Source organism: Amphibalanus amphitrite, unplaced genomic scaffold (assembly GCF_019059575.1).
Source record: "Amphibalanus amphitrite isolate SeventyFive unplaced genomic scaffold, NRLGWU_Aamphi_draft 000337F_arrow, whole genome shotgun sequence".
Classification (NCBI taxonomy): domain Eukaryota; kingdom Metazoa; phylum Arthropoda; class Thecostraca; order Balanomorpha; family Balanidae; genus Amphibalanus; species Amphibalanus amphitrite.
The window spans coordinates 1-18,911 of NW_024881832.1; the positions used below are offsets into that span (position 1 = coordinate 1).

The following is an 18,911-nucleotide window of genomic DNA, read 5'->3' on the forward strand; positions in this document are numbered from 1 at the left end:
TTCGGTCTTGCCTGCAATCGGGCTGGAGGAGGGAACCAGCCACAGTGTCACGAGCATTGCTACGTAAATGGACGCTGGGCCTGCCTTCTTTTGACAGGTGGCTCATTGGCGACAGCAAGACAATAAGACATTCGCCATGGACGAATCTGATGACGCGGCATTGAGAGACAAGGAGGAGTATTACAGAAAACTGAATGAATCACTCAAGTCAAAGGCAGCATCCTTAATCGCACAAGCGGAAAAAGCGCTCAAAGATCAGACCGATGTGTCAGATTCATTAGAGCTACCTGCGGTTAAACACGTGAGACAAGGGACAGCGAAAATGACTGCCGATGACGAGCCGGACCCAGTTCTGCCTTGTAAACTCGGCGAGCCATACCAGGTTACGCTGCAGCCAAAGACGGATGCCCTCGTACCTGACCATGGCTCAGACACAGACGACAGCCTCGTCGAGGCATTCGACTGTCTTGAAGCCAACGATGAGCCAAATAGCAAGAGCGCGTCGTCGATCGCATCAAAGAATCTGAGTAGCGCAGCGCAGGCGCGGCTGTATCAAGCAAAGCTACGAGTGACAAAAGCCGAGCTCACTCGTCTCAAGGTGCAGTATGACAAATTACTGAAGCAGAATAACGTTCTTTCCGATAAGTTGAAAGTCTCTGAGAGAGAAGGTCAAAGTGTCATCTCAGGGTCGCAAAAACAGGCTGCAGAGATCAGCAGATTGAAGAAGGCCCTGGATGATGCTAACAATGAAGTGCAGAAGTTCAGAAGTGAGTGCGTCTCGTGGAAAAGAGATGCAGAAAACAACGTGAAAGAAGCACAGGCAGCATGCAAATCAAACTCCCAGACAGAAATAAAGCTAAAGAGAGCGAACGAGGACGTTGAGAAACTTAAGCTTGCCCTCGAAGCCGAGAAGAGGCGAGCTAGGGACTCAGCTGAGGCGATGAAAGAAAAGGTGGCCTCCTTGGAAAGCTCCAACAAGCAGCTCGACAAGCAGCGGCAAGAGCTAATTGCTGGATTCAAAAGCAGATGAAGCTGATCGATGTGCTCAAACGACAGAAGCTTCACTTGGAAGGTGCGAAACTGCTGCAGATCTCAGAAGAGGAGTTTCTCAAAGTGGTAGATCTCACTTTGAACGAATGACAAAGTCGTGGAATACTCTAGTCACCCAATCGCTTTTTCAGTTTCTCGTCATCCGCGTCATCCACATCGCACATGCGTATTGCACATGCACTTCATAAAGTGGAAAATGATTAATATGTACACATTACCCACAGTTTATCGTATGCGTGTTCCCTCTGTTTTGCTCCAATAAACAAGTACCTTGATGTGAACGGATCTACAATGTATAGAAGGTAGTTGTGCTTTTTTAAAAGAAAACTTGCACGAACTGAGGTACTCGTGCTGTTGGCATGGTACTGATAGGCCTAACAACCTGGCCTAACAAACCCGCTCGTCTAGTCCGGGCTTAGCCGGGCCACCGGGAGAATATTAACTCGCGCCGTGCTGGGGGTGGGCGTTTTCACGCCCCGTTAGGGGCCACGTTAAAGGGACCCTCCCACCTTAACATTAGTTTTGAGTCGAGATAGCCAAGTTTGCGGCCAGGCTCAGAAACCACCATTTATCCTGGTCGCAACCCCCGCAGCTTTATGGTGTTCAAGAAATTTCTTCCCTTTACTTGCAGGGTGGGACCAGCGTGGTCCCTATCTCTTAACCATTACGGGAATCTGGTGACGTCATCAGGCTTTCGAACGTCCGTTAAATGTTTGACTAAAACGTTTTGTAGCACGCGGTGGTATATGCTGCTTTGCGCGCAACAAATGCCGCACTTTCAAATAAAGTTGCTAGGAACAGCGGAGATCCCAAAAAGTAAAGAAAAGTAAAAGTCTAATATCTTGAAAACCGGTGAATATTTTTTATCGATGAAATTAGTGGTGAAAAACACTTTAGATGTGTTCAGCGTGATGATACGGATCGACTGATATGCAAGCTGACCCCTTCCGGTCAGGTCATAACCTTGACCTGAGGTGAAATTTTCAAAATGACCTTTTAAGGTCAACTTTAAGTTCATTCGACGCGTCTCGACGAGAGGAACATGATGCTGGCAAAAGTAATGTCATGGCTCTCTTGAATCAAAAGTTATTAAAAAAACATTTTTTTCGTGAAAACGATTACTTTTAGTTTTTGCCCTCCGGAGGTTAAACCGTTGACCTGAGGTCAAATCTGAGGACATGTGGGCGAAATGGTGTTGAAAGAGCTATCGAATGCACTTTTCCGCAGCGCTATAGCTCTATTGGTTCCCGAGTTAGCCGTCGGGCGTTTCGATTGTTGAAATAGACAAAATTGACCTTTGAAGACTTCTGGTAACCTAACCTTTGACGTGACCTTAAAAATGACTGAGGTATTTCCGCTATTATTTTTGACGCTCTTTCGATTGCCGCTTACCGCGTGTCGCTAGGTGGCCCAGGAGCCGAGCTAGACGGGAGGGGGAACCCCCCCCCCCCGCCCAGCACGACACGGAAAACTCAGGCCACCAGCACGGCGCGGGTTAATGCGTAGGTACTCGGGTATTTATGTTTACCTCATGATATGTGGTGTCCCTCTGCTGTACTCAATGAACCATATGACCAGCTGTCACCACTCACCATGCACCAGCATAAGGTGTTTTTTTTTTGTTGCAAGCGTTTCACGAAACTGTGGAGGATTCTTCGTGAATGAGCCCTCGCCGGACTAATCGGTTATCAACAGATGGCCTGACCGAGGATGGGGCGGGCACATTTTCACTTGGTCGTTGCGTCCGTCCCTAACTGAGCTTCGCGGAAAAGTTGGGTGTATGCACCTTTTAGAGGCGTATGGAACGGTAGCTACTTTATTTAACCCGCGCCCCGCTGGGCTATTCAGCCATACGCGCCCTGCTTGGGGGGGGGGGCAGATTCTGCCCCCTTGTCTAACTTCCGAACCGATGGTCATAGAAAGACGAGGAAAACGGCAATCGAAAGCTCTCAACAAGGCGGAACTCAAAAGCGTTTTTTTTTTTTGCTTAAGTAGGTCAGAGGTCAGGTCAAGGTCAGGTCAAGGGTACAGAATGCAAGTTTCTACAGTATCGGCCATGCACCGTAGTTGCCGAAGAATGGCCTGAGACTGATCGCCCAAAACGTGTTCTTAGTAGAGTTGCAAAATTTCCCTAGCGCACTACCGGCACGCCGGTAATTTTTCACTGCCGCAGGTTTTTTCGTGGTATCTGGCATGTCTTACCGGTAGCATGCCGGTATTTTTGATTTTGCACAAAAAAATATCAGCATATGATTCAAACTTTGGACACTAAGAGGCTATTGACTTCTTAGGCTACCAAGACATTATTCGTTGCATACAATATCATGCAAAGGTCAAGGTCAGGTCAGGTCAACAAAAATTAAATATGGAAAAGGGCAGGTGCGACACATGTTTTACCTATGGGTCATTTTATTCATAGAACTCAATACGCACACTCAATAAGTGATGTGGACCACATCTGGATGAATTCAGGTCGAAGTCAGGTTAAGGTTAGGTCAAGTGAGGTCAAATTTTGAAGTTGGCTGTTAAGACCTAAAAAGGTGTCTATCTGATGCAGTTTTTCACGGCGAATCGAATGGTGCTGTTTTGGTTTCCGTAAGAGGTCTATAACTTAAAAAAAAACATTTTTAAAAAAAAATTGTGGGTCGTGACGTCATAGGATTTTGAATAACTCCCCATTTTTGAAAAGATTCTTCTAAAATTTGGTATGTAGGTGCACATAGAGCGCTTCTCTGACATATATTCCGTTTTTTTATAAACTAAAATTTTTGGGTTTATAATTATTTTCCCAAAAAAGTCAGTTTTTTAAGAAGAAAAATTTGGGCCAAAATCCAAAATTTTCTATAAAAAAACGAGATACCCATTTGATAGACAAAGTAGAATCACGTATAGCCTTTTTGTTACGTCTTGATTCCTTTAAAAATGAAGATGTTGGCGGCGTTTGAAATTTTGCTGTTTTTTTTTTCGGCGAAAAATGGTGGTCATGACGTCACTTAAACGTCGTTTTCTCCAATTTTTTTCCCGACGGATTTCGCTCAAATATTCAGGAAACGTGTTAAATTGATGTATGATAAGGTACTGAAAGTTTGGCGTCGCTGGCATAACGCGTTTAGAAGTTATTGGCGAAAAACGGGAGGGGGCAGATTCTGCCCCCCCCCCCAGCGGGGCGCGGGTTAAGGTCTCGGATTAACTAAGGTCAGAAAAAAAGTTTGAGTCCGGTCGTTGGTAAATATATTCATTGTCCGCTGAAATGGCTGCAGAGCAACGACTTTGGGAACATATCTGTTATCATGCCCACTGCCCAGTTTTCCCGAATGACAGAGGCGTATGTTGACCTCAGGTCAAGGTCTGGTCAAAGGCCGAGTCTCCAGGTCAGGAGCTGTCCGAGGGAGTTCATGCTGCAAACCATTCGATTTGGCAACTCAATTTGAGTTTTCTCGTCTTCCTTGAGCCACTAAGTCAGGTTGATCGGGTTGACCTCACACCACTGAGTGACACCATGTATAACAAAGTAAAAAAAAAAAAAACGTAAAAAATAAACGTTTTTTAGAAGCATGATTTGACTTTTTCACCAAGGCCAGTTACTTAAAATCTCAAGAAATCACAATCTTTCACGACCTTTGTAAAATTATTTTGTTTGTTCTTCGTTTATTTTTGGGTCTGATAAAATGTGCTGTCTGTGGTGGATGTGGGTGACTCAAGCATGATAATTGATAAATTCATACATGAAAACATGAATATTGAACAGCCCATCGACGCTAGCGTGACCAGACGCTAGCGTTCGTCGTGAAAAGAAAACTTCAAAAATGTGGATGATCATGCTGAATTTCGAAATGCTTCGAAATTTCGAAATGCTTGGGAATTTCGAAATTTCGAAATAGAGTATGGGAACGGAGCATGGGTTTGATGACACAAACTTTCTTTATTTTCAGAGAGCATCGTTCGATTGGGATGTCGCCGCCTCCGGGAGATAGCCAGGACCAAGAGGTAGCGGTGCATCGCCAGCTGCCCAGTATTCCCATTCTGCAATGCCGCTGGGGACTCGGCGAAGGCGTTAGTCCAATGGTGTTTAAGCCGTTGACGATCCCTCGTCACCTGATCCAGTCGCCGGACGGGCCGCCGCCGGAGCCCGCCCGCCGACCTCGCGGCCGCGGCCGCGCCTCTGGCCTCAGCTGTCACGACGATCCTCTGCCGGTTCCCGGGAACCTCGCCAACGTCGGCGTCAGCAACCTGACCATCCAGGAGCAGATAAATCGCGTACGGAGAGACCTGCCGATTTACGAGCCGCCGACCAACTACAGTCAGTACATCCTTCCGCGGCACAACTCTCAGGACGACGATTTCTCGGAGCTGGAGCCGGAGACGGCCGCCACGCCGCCGCCGCGACTGACCGGCCAGGTAAATCTGGATGACGGGCAGCGCGGCGGCTGGAATCTGGCCGACTTCCTGGATCCCGGCGGTGTCGTGGCCGTAGAGTCTGCCCTGCTGCCGGCGGCGGCGGTAGCTGATGGTGACACCCAAGGGCGGCCTTCACGGCTACTCGGACACCTAGGAAATGACTCTGACGACCCAGACATCTGTGAGGAGCGGACCAATTCGTCCGATATGTCGGACGAATGGCAGCCCCGGCGTGTCTGGCGGCCCCGACCGCCGCCTCTCGATGAGCAGAGCTTTCCTCCTCTGCAGGGTGCCGCAGACGCTCCGGACCGCTCCTCGTCCAGGGCGGCCCGGGCATCGGGCTGGGCGAAACCGGTGACGGCCGCTCTGGACAGCGCCACGACCAGGCCCGAGGGGCGAAACGGTAGCCAGGCTGGGAAGAGGCCGAAGTCGGCCAGTCAGTCCTCTACGGCCGCCTCGTCTGTGAGCGGTGCTGACTTTCAGTCGGCGCCCTCTGCTCCGAGCCTGGCGTCCCATCAGGTCACGGAGGACACTGCTAGCGCCCGTATGCACGTGACCGGCGTGACCGATGCGAACTGGGACAAGGTGCAGGAGTACGTGCAGGCGTACGGAAGCACATCGGACCCACAGCGCGGCCCGGGCGGCCACGGATGGTTCTCGATCACGCCGCCGGAGAGCGCCGAGTGGATCGTATCCGTGCACTCGAGCACGCAGTGTGACATCGCCGGAGTCGCCTTCCACCTGGCCGACCGTGGCAGCGCCGCCGAACCGACCGACACGTCGCGCCCTCCCTCCGGCCAAAAGGAGTGAGCCGACTCGCCCTGCTGTTCAGGGACGTGCTCGGTGCTGCTGCCGTCTGCTTCTGAGGCGTGGGAAAACAAAATGCTGTGGAGCCAACCTCACCCATGTCTAGTCCCATCCTCTCCGTGATCGGAGTAAAAGTGCCTCTATCCTGCTGGGTGGGTGAGTCGTATCCGATAAGCAGATTTGGCTCATCAATGCTGAATTGTTTGCCACTTGCCAAGCATTGTCCAGTTCTAAAAAGATGGATCATTCCAGTTTTTTTCAAGCATAGTGTCAAGTCAGGTTTTACGCATGTAATGTTTATTCTTAATTTCCAGATTAATGAGACTTCTGAAGTTCGTAGATGAATACATGTACTTATTAAACCAATTTATCATTCGTTTGCAACTCTCATACTGGTGAATTTTCCCCAATGCTCGTTTCGCCTGGAATTATTATTTTTTATGTAACGGACTTGGTATTAACTCGCGAGTATATTAATCCATAGTAGTGTGGCATATAAATTGCCACCAAAAAGGGTTGCTTCAAGCAACCCTGTAACTGGCATTTGGCTGCCACTGAGCTGCTGGCCGAAATGAGAACGATAAGAAACGGTGTGGGGCGTTAATGCAAGCTGTAAATATGGGGCTCATGCGGAACATTGGTAGAGGTTAGCTTGCGAAGAAATGATTCCAACGATCGCAGCAAACAGCGAAATTACAATTATGGAGTGGTGGTGACCGTCAGTGGGTCACAGGATGCATTATTCTTTAGACATAAAGGTTACACTGCATACGCCGAATTGAATGGGATTTAATTGATTCAGTTGCATTCAGATCAAATTAGTTGCCACGCTATAGCTAAAGAGGGTCCTGGCCGCTCGTGCAATGCAAGCTCCGATGTGCTAGGAAAACGGATTTAGGTGTGCTTTGGCGGTGTGTCTAGGAATCAGGTGTTTTCTAAGGTAGAAACAAAAGCTTGAGGTGAAATGGCTAAGCGAATGACAGAGGCGAGATGCAGGTGCAGAAAATCTTTTAAGGGTAGGTTTTACACTAAGTACCTTCCAGAAATGCATTATTCAATCATAGAGATATCGGGTAAGCCATTGATAACCACGATATCTTTAATTTGGTTGAGGTGTCCATTCAATATTATTGTTACAAAACATACGCAAGAAAGACGATTCTGAAGTAGCAATCATTTTGCCAGACACCTTAGTTTGCATTCGTATTTCGTTGTGATTTCGTCTGTCGATAATTCATTTATCTTGATCTGCCGCAAGGCAGGCACATAATTATGTCAATATTTTAGTAATTTCTTAATGGATCCATTACCTGGCCGGGCAGTCATTTGACTAGCGCAGCCTTGAGTGCAGGTGTACTGCCACGACTGCGACCGCCTCCTCTTCGATCCGAGTTTGGATCCTATTTTGATTTTCCATCAGTAAGTAGCAACTGATTAACTGAAGCAAGAATGCGTTACCAAGATACGTGGCTAGATACATTTATTCCTTAGACACGCTTTTCTTAAGGCAAAGGTGTTAAATGTGTTAAATGTTTGCTTACATTTTGGACGGATGACATTTGTAAAAGCATGGTTTGGGAAAATTAGGATGTTCGAAAACTCTTGTGATAATTTTTTATCATGTAATTTTTGGAAAGTTAATTTTAAAGGCTTGGCTGCAATAAGCTGTCGAGATCAAGATGGATGAAAGTAAGTTACTGCATTGCTTTCCACTTTAAGTGAACCAGTATAGCTACGTAACTTTCATATTTGTTTTTGGGCAACACATGAAACAATATCTATTTTTGTATTCAAGGTATGAACCAGGAATGCAATCATTTTGCACTTTCCATAAACTGCAGCATGGAATGCTTCTTTCCTGAGTGATGCTTCCCATGCCTTGACCTGCCCTTGACTAGGTATGACTTGACTTGACTTGACTTGATGACTATGTTTGAAACTTGAAAATTGATTTTATCTGACCCATTTTTGGTTAAACTGAAGATTCAAGATAAGGTCCAAATGGTTTTCAATGGTTCTTCAAGGTTTTTGTACCTACATGTTTTTATGTCCTGAACGTTAAATCATTTGCAGCAAATACCATGATTATCATCAATGCCTTCATATTTTTTTATATTCACTTTTCCTTAGACCTTAGTAATTCTTTCTCATTTTCCTTTTGTATCTTGCATGTTATATGCATATTGCATATCTTTCTATGTAAGCTATATCTCAAAATTATTGGAATAGTCACTGCCATCTATTACTATTTGAGGAGGGCGTAGTTTCTGTCTATTACGAAGGTCGCGACATGGTGCTACGTAGCGCGGGTTACAGATCACACCGTTGCACCTACCGCGCTGAAATTTGCGCAAGTTATAGAACAAGGATGGACAACGTGCCTTTGAGCGGTCTCGGCTCGATCGGATCGATAGCGAGCGCGTGGCGCGTGCCCAAAAAGTGCAAATTCGCGTCATAGACTTTACATGTATAAATCGGCTGGCAAAAACGGGCGAAAATGGCTAAATTTGCCCGACACGGGTCCGTTCCCCGTGCAATATCTCGGTAGCCGTGCGCCCGATCGGCACGGGGAAAACAGCATCGTGTAGAGAATCGAACGGGCAATCGAATAGTGTGCGGTGCAGGGGTGGCACGCGCCACGTGCAAGTGTGAGGGCAATTTCATTTCAAAAAGTGCCATTTTAAACGGATTTTGGAATTTATATTAATTTCAGGTGATCGTCAGACGGAATGAGTTGAAACAGCGCCTATTAGCAATAAAAATGTACCGTCTCTCATGGAAAAATTGTGAAAAGCTAATTGATCAAAAACAATGTGGAAAAAATCGCTGAATTAAAATGGTATTTGTCCATAATGTGCCACTAAAAAGATACACGGGATTTGCTGCTTAACCTGATACGCTTGACAATTGAAAATGCTATCATTAGAAAGAGCATTCAATTCTCTCCAAGATCCAATCATCACGTTTGCATGACAAGCAACAGTATTCTTTAAAATATAAATGTTTTAAACCTCTGCAAAACGATTTTTAGCGAAAATTATCTACGCCTTTCATTTGTCTTAAAACTACGCACCTCAATTATATAGCACATTTGACAGATTCTGAAGTGGAAAGCATGCTTATCAGACACGGGCACCTCGATGCGGTGGATATTTTTCCACAAACCAAAACGTTTAGCCGTCAAAAAGCAATCGACCGAAATGGATAGATAACCCAACCGACACAAGAACAACCGAACACCCGCCGATCGAAAATATCCCTTTTCGCGTTGCGGAGCACGCGGGTCACCCTAGTGAGCTTCTATTTTCATAACCTTACAAACAAGTTTTGAATTCCTTGACATGTTGATCATGTCATACTATTCTGACATCATGCTATGACAAAACAACCCAAGCTTTTCTAAATTCTAGCAATGGATTCTGGAAGCATTGATGGCATTGGCAGATTGAAGTTCAAAGCTCATATATAATTGATTTAGGTGATATCCAGGAAAACCAGACTCTTCATGAAAAGCAGAATCTGTCTTTTTTCAAGATTTCAATATTGAATCTACTCTTGACTGTGCCTGAACCTGACTCACATGGTTAAGAATTAATAATCCACTAGGTACCAATCAAATTTGCTTGTCCTTAAGATAAACATACATATATGCCAGAAAATTGTTACTTACATGACTAGATGCACCAAAACATCCACTCCTACATCTCCTTCATGATATCATGCTTGCTGGTAAACCTAGTCTAACCTAACCTAACCAAGCATATCTACATGCACAATGTGTATCCATCTCCTCTGAATTTCTTCATATTTCTTTTTTTTGCAGTGTGGCCCGATGACGACTATTCGACCACATCTGCCAGTCTGCCATCACTGGACGCGGCCGTGCCGCGCAGAGGCGGTCTGTTGCGACTCTTCTCGAGCCGCGTCTCGGTGCGCTCCGGCGCCGACGTCTCTGAACCGCGCTCCCACCGACGCGCCAGCGACACCAGCTTGTGCCGTGGCTCGCCGCCCTCGTCCGCGACCGACTCGACCGAGGGCCGCAGCTACGTGGGCGTGCTGCGCCGCATCAGCTCGATCCTGGGAGCCGGCGGCCAGGGCGGGCCGGGCGACAGCGAACTGAAGCAGCACTGGCTGCCGGACGCCGTCAGCCGCGAGTGCTACGACTGCGGCGACAAGTTCACCACGTTCAGACGCCGCCACCACTGCCGCATCTGCGGACAGATTTCTGCTCCCGCTGCTGTAACCAGGTGATCCCGGGCAAGGTGCTCGGCTATAGCGGTGACCTGCGCGTCTGCACCTACTGCTCCAAGGTGGTGATGACCTACGTCCAGACCATCACGTCCGGCGCAGACGCCGACGAGCATGTGGACCAGAATGCGGTGCTGGAGAAGGTACACGCGCACTTGGAAGCAGCGAACCAACTGAGCAGCGACAGATCCAGCTCTCTTCCGCGGCTCAGCAAGATGCACAGGAAAAAGTACAGTCTCGGCATGACGGATGCCAGTCTCCGTGACCAGGTTGATCCGCACGAGAGCGTCTCTGACCCTCTGGAGCAGGAGCAGGATCTGACCTACTTGACCACCTTGCTGCACATGATTACAAACCCTATCCACGGCGTCGGGCTTGGCAACCACCGGCACCGGCTGAAAAACTACGGCGCCTGTCTGGTGGGCTCCGAAGTGGTGGACTGGATGATCTCGCAGCGGAAGGTGACGAGGCGTGCTCAGTCCGTGGCCATCGGACAGCGTCTGGTTGACATGAAACTGCTCGAATGTGTCAGTCACAACACGACTGCTTTCCGAGACGACTACTGCCTGTATCGGCCCTCGCCGGTAGCCATGCGGCGTCCGGCACTTTCGGAGCCTGAGGAGCCCGACCTGGAGGAGCCCCACTGGCTCTCCCAGATCGAGCTCAAGGAGAGCCACGGCGGTGGTGCAGCCACCGACGAGCCGGCCGGCGCGCCGCTGGCCCACTCTGGCTCCATGTACGACATCGAGCTAGATGTGGGCAGCGTGGCGTCCATCTCGCGGGCGCAGCTGCTCCGCCAGATGACACCGCCGGAGCCCGCCGCCGCCGCGCAGGGTCTTCACGAGGCGGCCACTGAGTATCTGGACTCGGCAGCGACCGAGGCTGACCCACGGCGCCAGCAGGCCGACAAACGACTCTCTGCCGCTTTCGAGGCTCTCGAGTCGAGTCTGCTGAGTCAGCTGCTTGATTCGGCCGGCCTGCCTGCCAAGTGGTATGAGCCGATACTTGATTTGTCCCGCCAGTTGAGCCGGCTTGTGAAACCCGATGTTCGCCATGAGTGCGATGACCTCGACGTTCGTCAGTTTGTCAAAATAAAGCGCATTCCTGGCGGCAAGCCTGCTGAATCACAGATCGTACAGGGCGTCGTCTGTCGGAAGAACATTGTGCATAACGACATGCCATCCCAACTGACGAATCCGCAGATCCTGCTCATCAGCTGTCCAGTGTCTTACCAGCGTTACCAGGATCGAGCTGTCTCCTTGGAGCCGATGATGATGCAGGAGCGGGAGGTGCTGCGCAACATCACTGCGCAGCTGTTGTCACTAGCGCCCGACCTGATCGTCGTCGAGAAGCACGTCGACAGCATGGCGCGCGACATGCTGCGCGAGGCCGGTGTCACACTCGTCACCAACATGAAAAGACAGGTGCTGGCGCGGATCGCGCGCTGCACCCCAGGCAGACGTGATGGACCACGTGGATGCCCGCCTGGCGGCGCCCGTGCTGGGCATCTGCCACTCATTCTACACTAAACAGTTCACCATGGAGGGTGGCAGCAAGAAGACCTTCATGTTCTTTGACGGCTGTGCAAGTCACCTGGGTTGTACGGTGCTGGTGCGTGGTGGTCACATGAACCAGCTGAGACGTGTGAGCACGTGCTGCGCTTCATGGTATCAGTGCAGTACAACTGGCTCCTGCAGAAGAGTTACCTGCGTGACTTGGTATCTGTGCCACCGCCATTCGGAAACCAAGTTCTGCTTGCTCAAGATGAGGCACCAGAGGACTCGAGGGACAAGACCCGTGCCGGGAGTGTCTCCAAAACGAACGGGGCTAGCTCCCGGCCGCGCGCCTCTACCGCGCCGCCCGATGTGGCGACGGTGGCCCCGGCGACAGGAGACGAGCGACTCCGCTCTCCGCGACGACCGGGCGAGATGGTGACCGACTGCAGTGACCCGCTGCAGCGTCCGGCGCCAGCGCCGGTACCGGACACCAGCACGCCGGGGCTCAAGGTTGAGATCCTGCCCGATCGCAACAAGTTCCGAAAGTTGTTGGGCGACACGATCGTGTGCTGTACGCCGTATGCAAGGGTGGCCATGCCGTACCTGGAAACGGAGGAGGGGAAGCGGAGTAGTCTGCGCCGCTTCTTCACAGCGAATCTCTACTGGTCGGTTGAATTTGACAAAGCCGAGAAGGCACGTCGCGCACACATCCGCAAGGCCCCGATCGAAACTCGGCCAGGTCCGACGTTGCTGCCTGAGCACGAGTTTGTGACGCGCTGCTTCACCCGCACGGTCGACGACGATCAAATGCAGGCGCTGCTGGCCGACTTCAGAGCGCGCGGCGGCCGGTGCCCGCGGGTAGAGCCAGTCGAGCCCAATCAGGTGGAACTGTCCAGGACCGGCTAGAGGACTGGGTGGTTCCCTGTGACGCGCTCAATCCCATCAACCACCAGAAGATCGCCGTGCAGACGTACACCTACTCGAAGCTGCCGAGCGGCGTGTCGGTTGGCTGCTGTGACCCGCATGTCATGATGGTCATGTTCAATGGCGACAGTGACACCACGCTGGGTACCTTCCTCGAGGCCGAATGTTTCACACCAGCCTTCAAATGCCTGAAGAAAGACTGTGTGGTGCCGCAGGAGGGACATGTGCACCGCTTTCTCCATGACAACAGCTGTGTGTCACTGCTCGTGTGGACCCTGCTCGAGCCGTGTCCCGACAAGCGCATCTGGATGTGGACGTGGTGCCGACAGTGTGAGCGCGGCTCGGCTGCCAGGCCCATGACCGAAGACACGTGGACGTTATCGTTCGGCAAGTTCCTGGAGACGTTCTTCCTGTGTGAACAGTACTCGTCGTTGGACGGCTGCTCGCACAGCCTATTCCGGGATCGCGCGCACTACTTCGCACTGCAGGACCGTGTCGCCGTCTTCAGTCACTCTCAGATACAGCTGAACGACATCGTGCTGCCGCAGCTGGACATCACCGTTGAGCTGGGACCGCGAACCCAGCTCCGTCTGACCGAGGACCTGCATGCACTCTCCGAGGGTGTGCAGCTCTTCAGTTCGATCGTGGAGCGCTTGCTGTCTTTGCGTGCGGCGGCTGCCAGCGACGCCAAAGTGACTGAGGCGTTGCGGACCGCCCAGGAAGAGGTGGACGACGAGAAGCGGGCGTTCCGCACGCTGCTGACCGACATCGAGACAATGGTGGCGCCTCTGGTGGGGGAGGCCACTGACGGCGCGTGTCGTCTGGACGAGGACCGTGTGTTCGCCGCCTCCGACCGGGCCGTGCAGGCCAAACGGATGATGGCCGACACAGCGCACAAGTGGAATACACGGCTGCAAGAGTTGGCTAAAGCAGTCAAAGCTATTCCGCGACCGAAGGCGGAAGAAGTGACAGCGGAGGCAGAAAAGCCTCCGAAGAAACACTCTAACGATGGGAAAGTGTTAGAGACCAGCACTTCCAGTCGGAAGAGCTCCAACGACCAAAAGTCCAGCTACGATTCGAAGCAGAAGGAGGGCGCCGATCCCGAGCCGGCGACCGAGGACGCGGCTGATCTATCGTCAGTCAGCAAAGTCAAGTCCATCACTGTCGGCGGCATCAAGGCGCTCAAGTCGCTGGCATGGTCCAGTGGGGAGCTGGGAGAGCGGCTGACCTCTTCGCTCCCAGTCAATGAGCACCATCGGCTGCCGCCAACCGTGCCGCCGTCCTTCATCTGCGGCGAAGACTTGGGCTCGATCATCGCCTACTGCATGCTGACTCAGGAGTACAGCCGGCGACTGGCCGAGATCCGGCAGCAGCTGGAGCGACCCGCCGACAGCGCCGAGGAGCCGGGCCCGGAGCGCAGCGGCCGCATCTCCGAGTCGTCGACCGCCAACAGTGACGGTACTGGCGGCGCTGCTGAACGCGGCGAGCGCGGTGAAAAGTATCTGGCCCAGTACCACATCGACATCAACATGTCCGAGGACAACGCCAACTTCTACTGTCAGGTGCTGCTCGCCGAGCATTTCCGCCGACTGCGCCAAGCTGTGTTCTCGGCCGGCGAGGAACGCTTCGTCCGCTGCCTCATGCACTGTCAGCCGTGGAACGCCAAGGGAGGGAAGTCGGGATCTACGTTCCACAAGTCTTGTGATGATCGCTTCGTCATTAAGACCATCTCCAAAGTCGAAAAGGATCACTTTGTGCGCTTTGGCATCCGCTACGTGGAATACATCTTGGACAGCCTGACGACCGGACGACCCTCTGTGCTCGCCAAAATCCTGGGCGTGTTCCTGGTGGGTTACAAGAACAACGTCACTGGTCAGGCGAAGAAGTGTTACATGGTCGTGATGGAGAACCTTCTGTATGGCCGGCAGATCTCGCAGAAGTTCGACCTGAAGGGCTCTATGCGAAACCGCCTGGCCGACACCAAGGACAAATCCGAAGTGGTGCTGCTCGACCAGAACATGGTGACACTGCTCAGCGAGAACCCGCTTTACGTGCGGCCGCACGCCAAGCGTGTGCTGATGGAGGCCATCTCGCGCGACACCTCCTTTCTGCAGACGTGCCAGGTGATGGACTACTCGCTGCTGGTCGGTATGGACGAGACGCAGCGCTGTCTGGTCGTCGGGATCATCGACTATCTGCGCTCCTACACCTACGACAAGGCGGTGGAGACGTACATCAAGTCGTACAACATCCTGCTGGGCGATGGGAACAACCGCCCCACCGTTCTGGATCCGGTGCGATACAAGACGCGATTCGCCGTCATGATGAACAAGTACTTTACCGACGTTCCCGACCGATGGCTGGGGTTCGCACAAGGTCTCGGCTTTCTCTGATGGGCCTGCGCGGCTGAGCTTCCCCATGGGATTAGTTGGAGGGGCGCACTGAAGAGTGGCCGCTGGCGCTGTGGGATGGCCGTTCTCCCCGACGAGACGGCGTGTTCCGCTCCGTCTTGCTGCCAATGAGCGCTGCAGTCGTCTGAGGCGCGGCGAGGCGAGACCTTCCCTCCATCAGCAGCGTTCTAGATCCCAGATTTCGTGCCGAGATCGTCCGAGAGGACTGTCAGGCATGGCAATGTTGTAATGCTGGCAATGGTATGCTGTACCGAACCGGACAACGCTGTATGTGTGCCTAAGCTGTCCTTTGCGTGAGCTGTGATTGAACGCTTGAGGTGTAGTGAGCGCAGTTGCCAGCAGCCCGGCGCCCGCTGTGATATCAGAAGCTTATCGTTATCGTTCATTGCTGATGTGCATCATGTTATGGTTACCATTAGGCTTGTATTCACGTTGGGGATGAGGGAAGGGTGACCAACTATACTGCATGATCCAATGGCTGGGTTTTGTATAACGCTCTCTTCATTAGTTTTGAGTTTGGGTGCATTTTCGTAAAGCATCTGTTTGGCCTTGTGTTTCATGTTTGCATTGTATCTAGGAAAATGTTGTGTTCTCATGGCGAGCCGTCTAGTTGTTTATTTGCTGTCAATTGGCATGTAATGGTGCTACGTTTTGAGCTGTTAACCCTTGCAGTATCAGTACGTTTATGTATCCATACATAGACCACTATATATCTGGACTGTGCACGGAAATTAGGGCCCTGCCATTAGGGCCCTAACTTTCGAAGGTCGTCACAGCCAACTTATTCGTCATATGATGATGTGCTTTGGGAAACATCACCACTAGTCAATTTGTAATCTGAGTTATATCTTACATTGAGCAAAAAATATATAATATTAGCGCAATCATCGAAAAAAGAAGGGCATTTTCTGCCCATTTCTTCCATGATTTAACATGGTGTGGATGATGGTTCCCAGCTAATTTTCACGAGAATTAGCAAATTTTCACAGACATGTAGCGAAGATTTTTGCAAGATTATTGTTGTTTGTTGTTTATCATTGACATGCGGGATAGTTCTCTTTTGTCTTTAAATAAAATGAAACCTTTTAATGCATACATGCCACTGAAATACAGTAAAATGTGCCGCTAGTGATAATCACTTCAGAATATCCTATGAACAGAACAGGGAGTGAGCATATTCAAAGAGCCAAGACAGTGCATGCAACAATGTCAGTTTTCCGGTTCCTGGCTAAGGCATCAATATGAAGTCAATTTCTATGTGCCCTAAAGCTGAAAATGTCTTGGAATTCTGACCACTGGGCTCCCTGTGAGTTTTATTACATGCTGTGACGCTGGCCGAGACCGAAAAATTGAGCAGAAGACAACTGTAAGGAGAGGTGGCGGATCCGTTTCCAGACTGGCGGCTCCTATAATATCAGTCACAAGTGAAGCCCAAAACTAGCTAAAGTCTTGCAATTTGGTCAAGTGATGGTCACATATGTTATGGCTTGCGGAGAGCTGGCGTGCCCACATCAGCAATCTGTGTTCCGCTCCTGCATGCAAGCAATGGGTCCTGCTCTGGTAACAGCTGCCGAGTCGCTCTCTCTTCGGCACACGTATAGCTTCAAACGTGTGTTTCAAGACAGCGCGACTACCATTGTAAAGGAAAACGATAACTTTCTTCACATTGCTCGCTGAGGGAGTCACACTGTCGAGAAGCACCTCAAGTTACAACGCTACGACCTGCATTCCTTCAACACATTGATGTGTATAGTTGAGCGAAAAACAAACATTGCAATTCATGGAGTCAATATGGACAGTATACCGTCACTCAACACCAGCGATGCGCGAACAGAGCTTCATGAAATAAGAAAGCTTCATGAAAATGAGAAAGGTTGAGCCGCAGGACGTAAACACAATGCAACATTCCTGGGATCAGTTTGTCTATGCAATCAATAACTACGATCCTATTCGTCGATGTGTAAGATACCTACATGGCTGAGAATTTCAGATGTGGATTTACAATTCGAATAGTAACTAAAGGCAAATGTAGCACAAGAACTATAAGAAAGTGCATTCCTAAGTGCGAAGCTCTGCTGCAGTGTCCAGTGAACCGAGATCTCGTGACTCCGTCTAAATCTCGAATCTCGATCGCCATCACCCGCTGCAAAATGCGGCCACCGTCACTGACAACGCTGTTCAAAAGTCCCCTTCTCTCGAGAGGGACAGATGACAGAACCCGTCTGTCCCTATGCTGAGCATGAAATCGGCCTCAGTGGAAGCAGGGAACAGTTGTGGCCCAGCAGGTCACCTCGGACGGTCTCGCTAAAAACGCAGCACCGGCAGCTTTGTTATTTACCCATAGGAATCTTCGTAATTCCGTGGCGCAGATAGTGTGGGCTTTCAAAGCATTGAGCCGGGTGCGTGTCTGATTTAGACAGGCAAATTAATCTGCAGTGTGTCCAATATGTCGTCAGACTGTCTCTTGTCAAAAACGACCGATCACGGATTGTTCCTGTCTATTGATGCTTTGAACTTAATACAGTGTGATATACCTGTCTATAAGTGCTTTTATTTATTTATCGTGTTAAGAATCATGCTATAAATTATACATTTATTAAAATATACATCACATTTAAGAAGTTACTTTCATTTAAATGGGCTTACTACTTACTAGAGCGTCAATACACAATTCCGCGTGCTACGTCGAATTTCCCAGCAGGGCCCTAATAGCAGTCGGCAAAATCCGTGCACAGTCCAGATATATAGTGGTCTATGATCCATATCGTTATATCATCTATATATCGGGTGACATGCATGGCTAAGTAATGTTGTTGAAAATCTGTCGACATTCCACATGTTTGGTGCGGTCGTCGCGTTTCTCAGTATTACATTTAGTCATTGTATTATGTTGTGTGGTCGGTTTCATTGTACACGGTCTGATTCACCTGGCCAGCCTCGCCCCTGAGACTGGAGGACGGCTGTTATGTGATAAATGGATGCATACCGTCGGGGTAAGGGTGTAACCGTTTGGCATTGTTTATCGTAATAAACCATATCGGTATCTGTAAAGCATTGGTATTTGTAACTCGTACGCTGACAAGTAATTACACAATAACAGACCTTGAGGGAGATAGGGCATCCCACGCCACCCATTCCCTACGCAAGCACTTAGAACAGGTGTGCTGCGAGCTGCGACTCCCCCGAGCCTCCCCCGGGCGTCCGCGGGCTAACTGAGTGGTGGTGTGGTCTGCGCTGAACGCACGCGACGTGGTGATCCCATTTTGGAACATGACAACGGATAATGGTTTCACTAGCCCAAGATCAGAGGCCAGTTTTATCAACAGAAAAATAGCCGCCTGCCGGATTTTTTTTTTTTGCCATACAGCTCCACATACGGAGCGTAAGCGCGATGGACATGTAAAGGGAAAGGGCTTTACCGTTTACGCTCCGTATGTGAAGCGGTCTTTAGACAAAAAATTCCGGCAGGCGGCTATTTTTCTGTTGGTAAAACTAGCCTCAGTATCAGGACGTCTGCGTGGCGTGGGAGGGGAGGGGAAGAACCTGCCGCCTTCGCAAAACCATTCAAACGCCCTCA

General features: G+C 50.3%; 2 protein-coding genes across 2 annotated transcripts; both read left to right on the plus strand.

The window, feature by feature from the left end:
• The first annotated feature begins 7,822 nt into the window (after window positions 1-7,822).
• Window positions 7,823-10,506, plus strand: LOC122388863 (1-phosphatidylinositol 3-phosphate 5-kinase-like). Its single transcript, XM_043380344.1, has 2 exons — window positions 7,823-7,944; window positions 10,079-10,506. Exons 1-2 carry the CDS (start codon window positions 7,935-7,937, stop codon window positions 10,504-10,506), a joined length of 438 nt encoding a protein of 145 aa, XP_043236279.1. The 5' UTR covers window positions 7,823-7,934.
• Window positions 10,507-10,571: 65 nt separating this feature from the next.
• On the plus strand, window positions 10,572-18,385 carry LOC122388864 (1-phosphatidylinositol 3-phosphate 5-kinase-like). Its single transcript, XM_043380345.1, has 4 exons — window positions 10,572-11,964; window positions 12,394-12,570; window positions 12,813-16,023; window positions 18,092-18,385. Exons 1-3 carry the CDS (start codon window positions 10,572-10,574, stop codon window positions 15,314-15,316), a joined length of 4,074 nt encoding a protein of 1,357 aa, XP_043236280.1. The 3' UTR covers window positions 15,317-16,023; window positions 18,092-18,385.
• Window positions 18,386-18,911: the final 526 nt, after the last annotated feature.

Coding starts and splice junctions, on each gene's coding strand:
- LOC122388864 (XM_043380345.1), top strand. CDS start 10,572: ATGACCTACGTCCAGACCATCACGTCCGGCGCAGACGCCGACGAGCAT. Junction 11,965..12,393: donor GCGCTGCACCCCAGGCAGAC/GTGATGGACCAC, acceptor CCCCGGCGACAG/GAGACGAGCGACTCCGCTCT. Junction 12,571..12,812: donor GGGCGACACGATCGTGTGCT/GTACGCCGTATG, acceptor GATCAAATGCAG/GCGCTGCTGGCCGACTTCAG.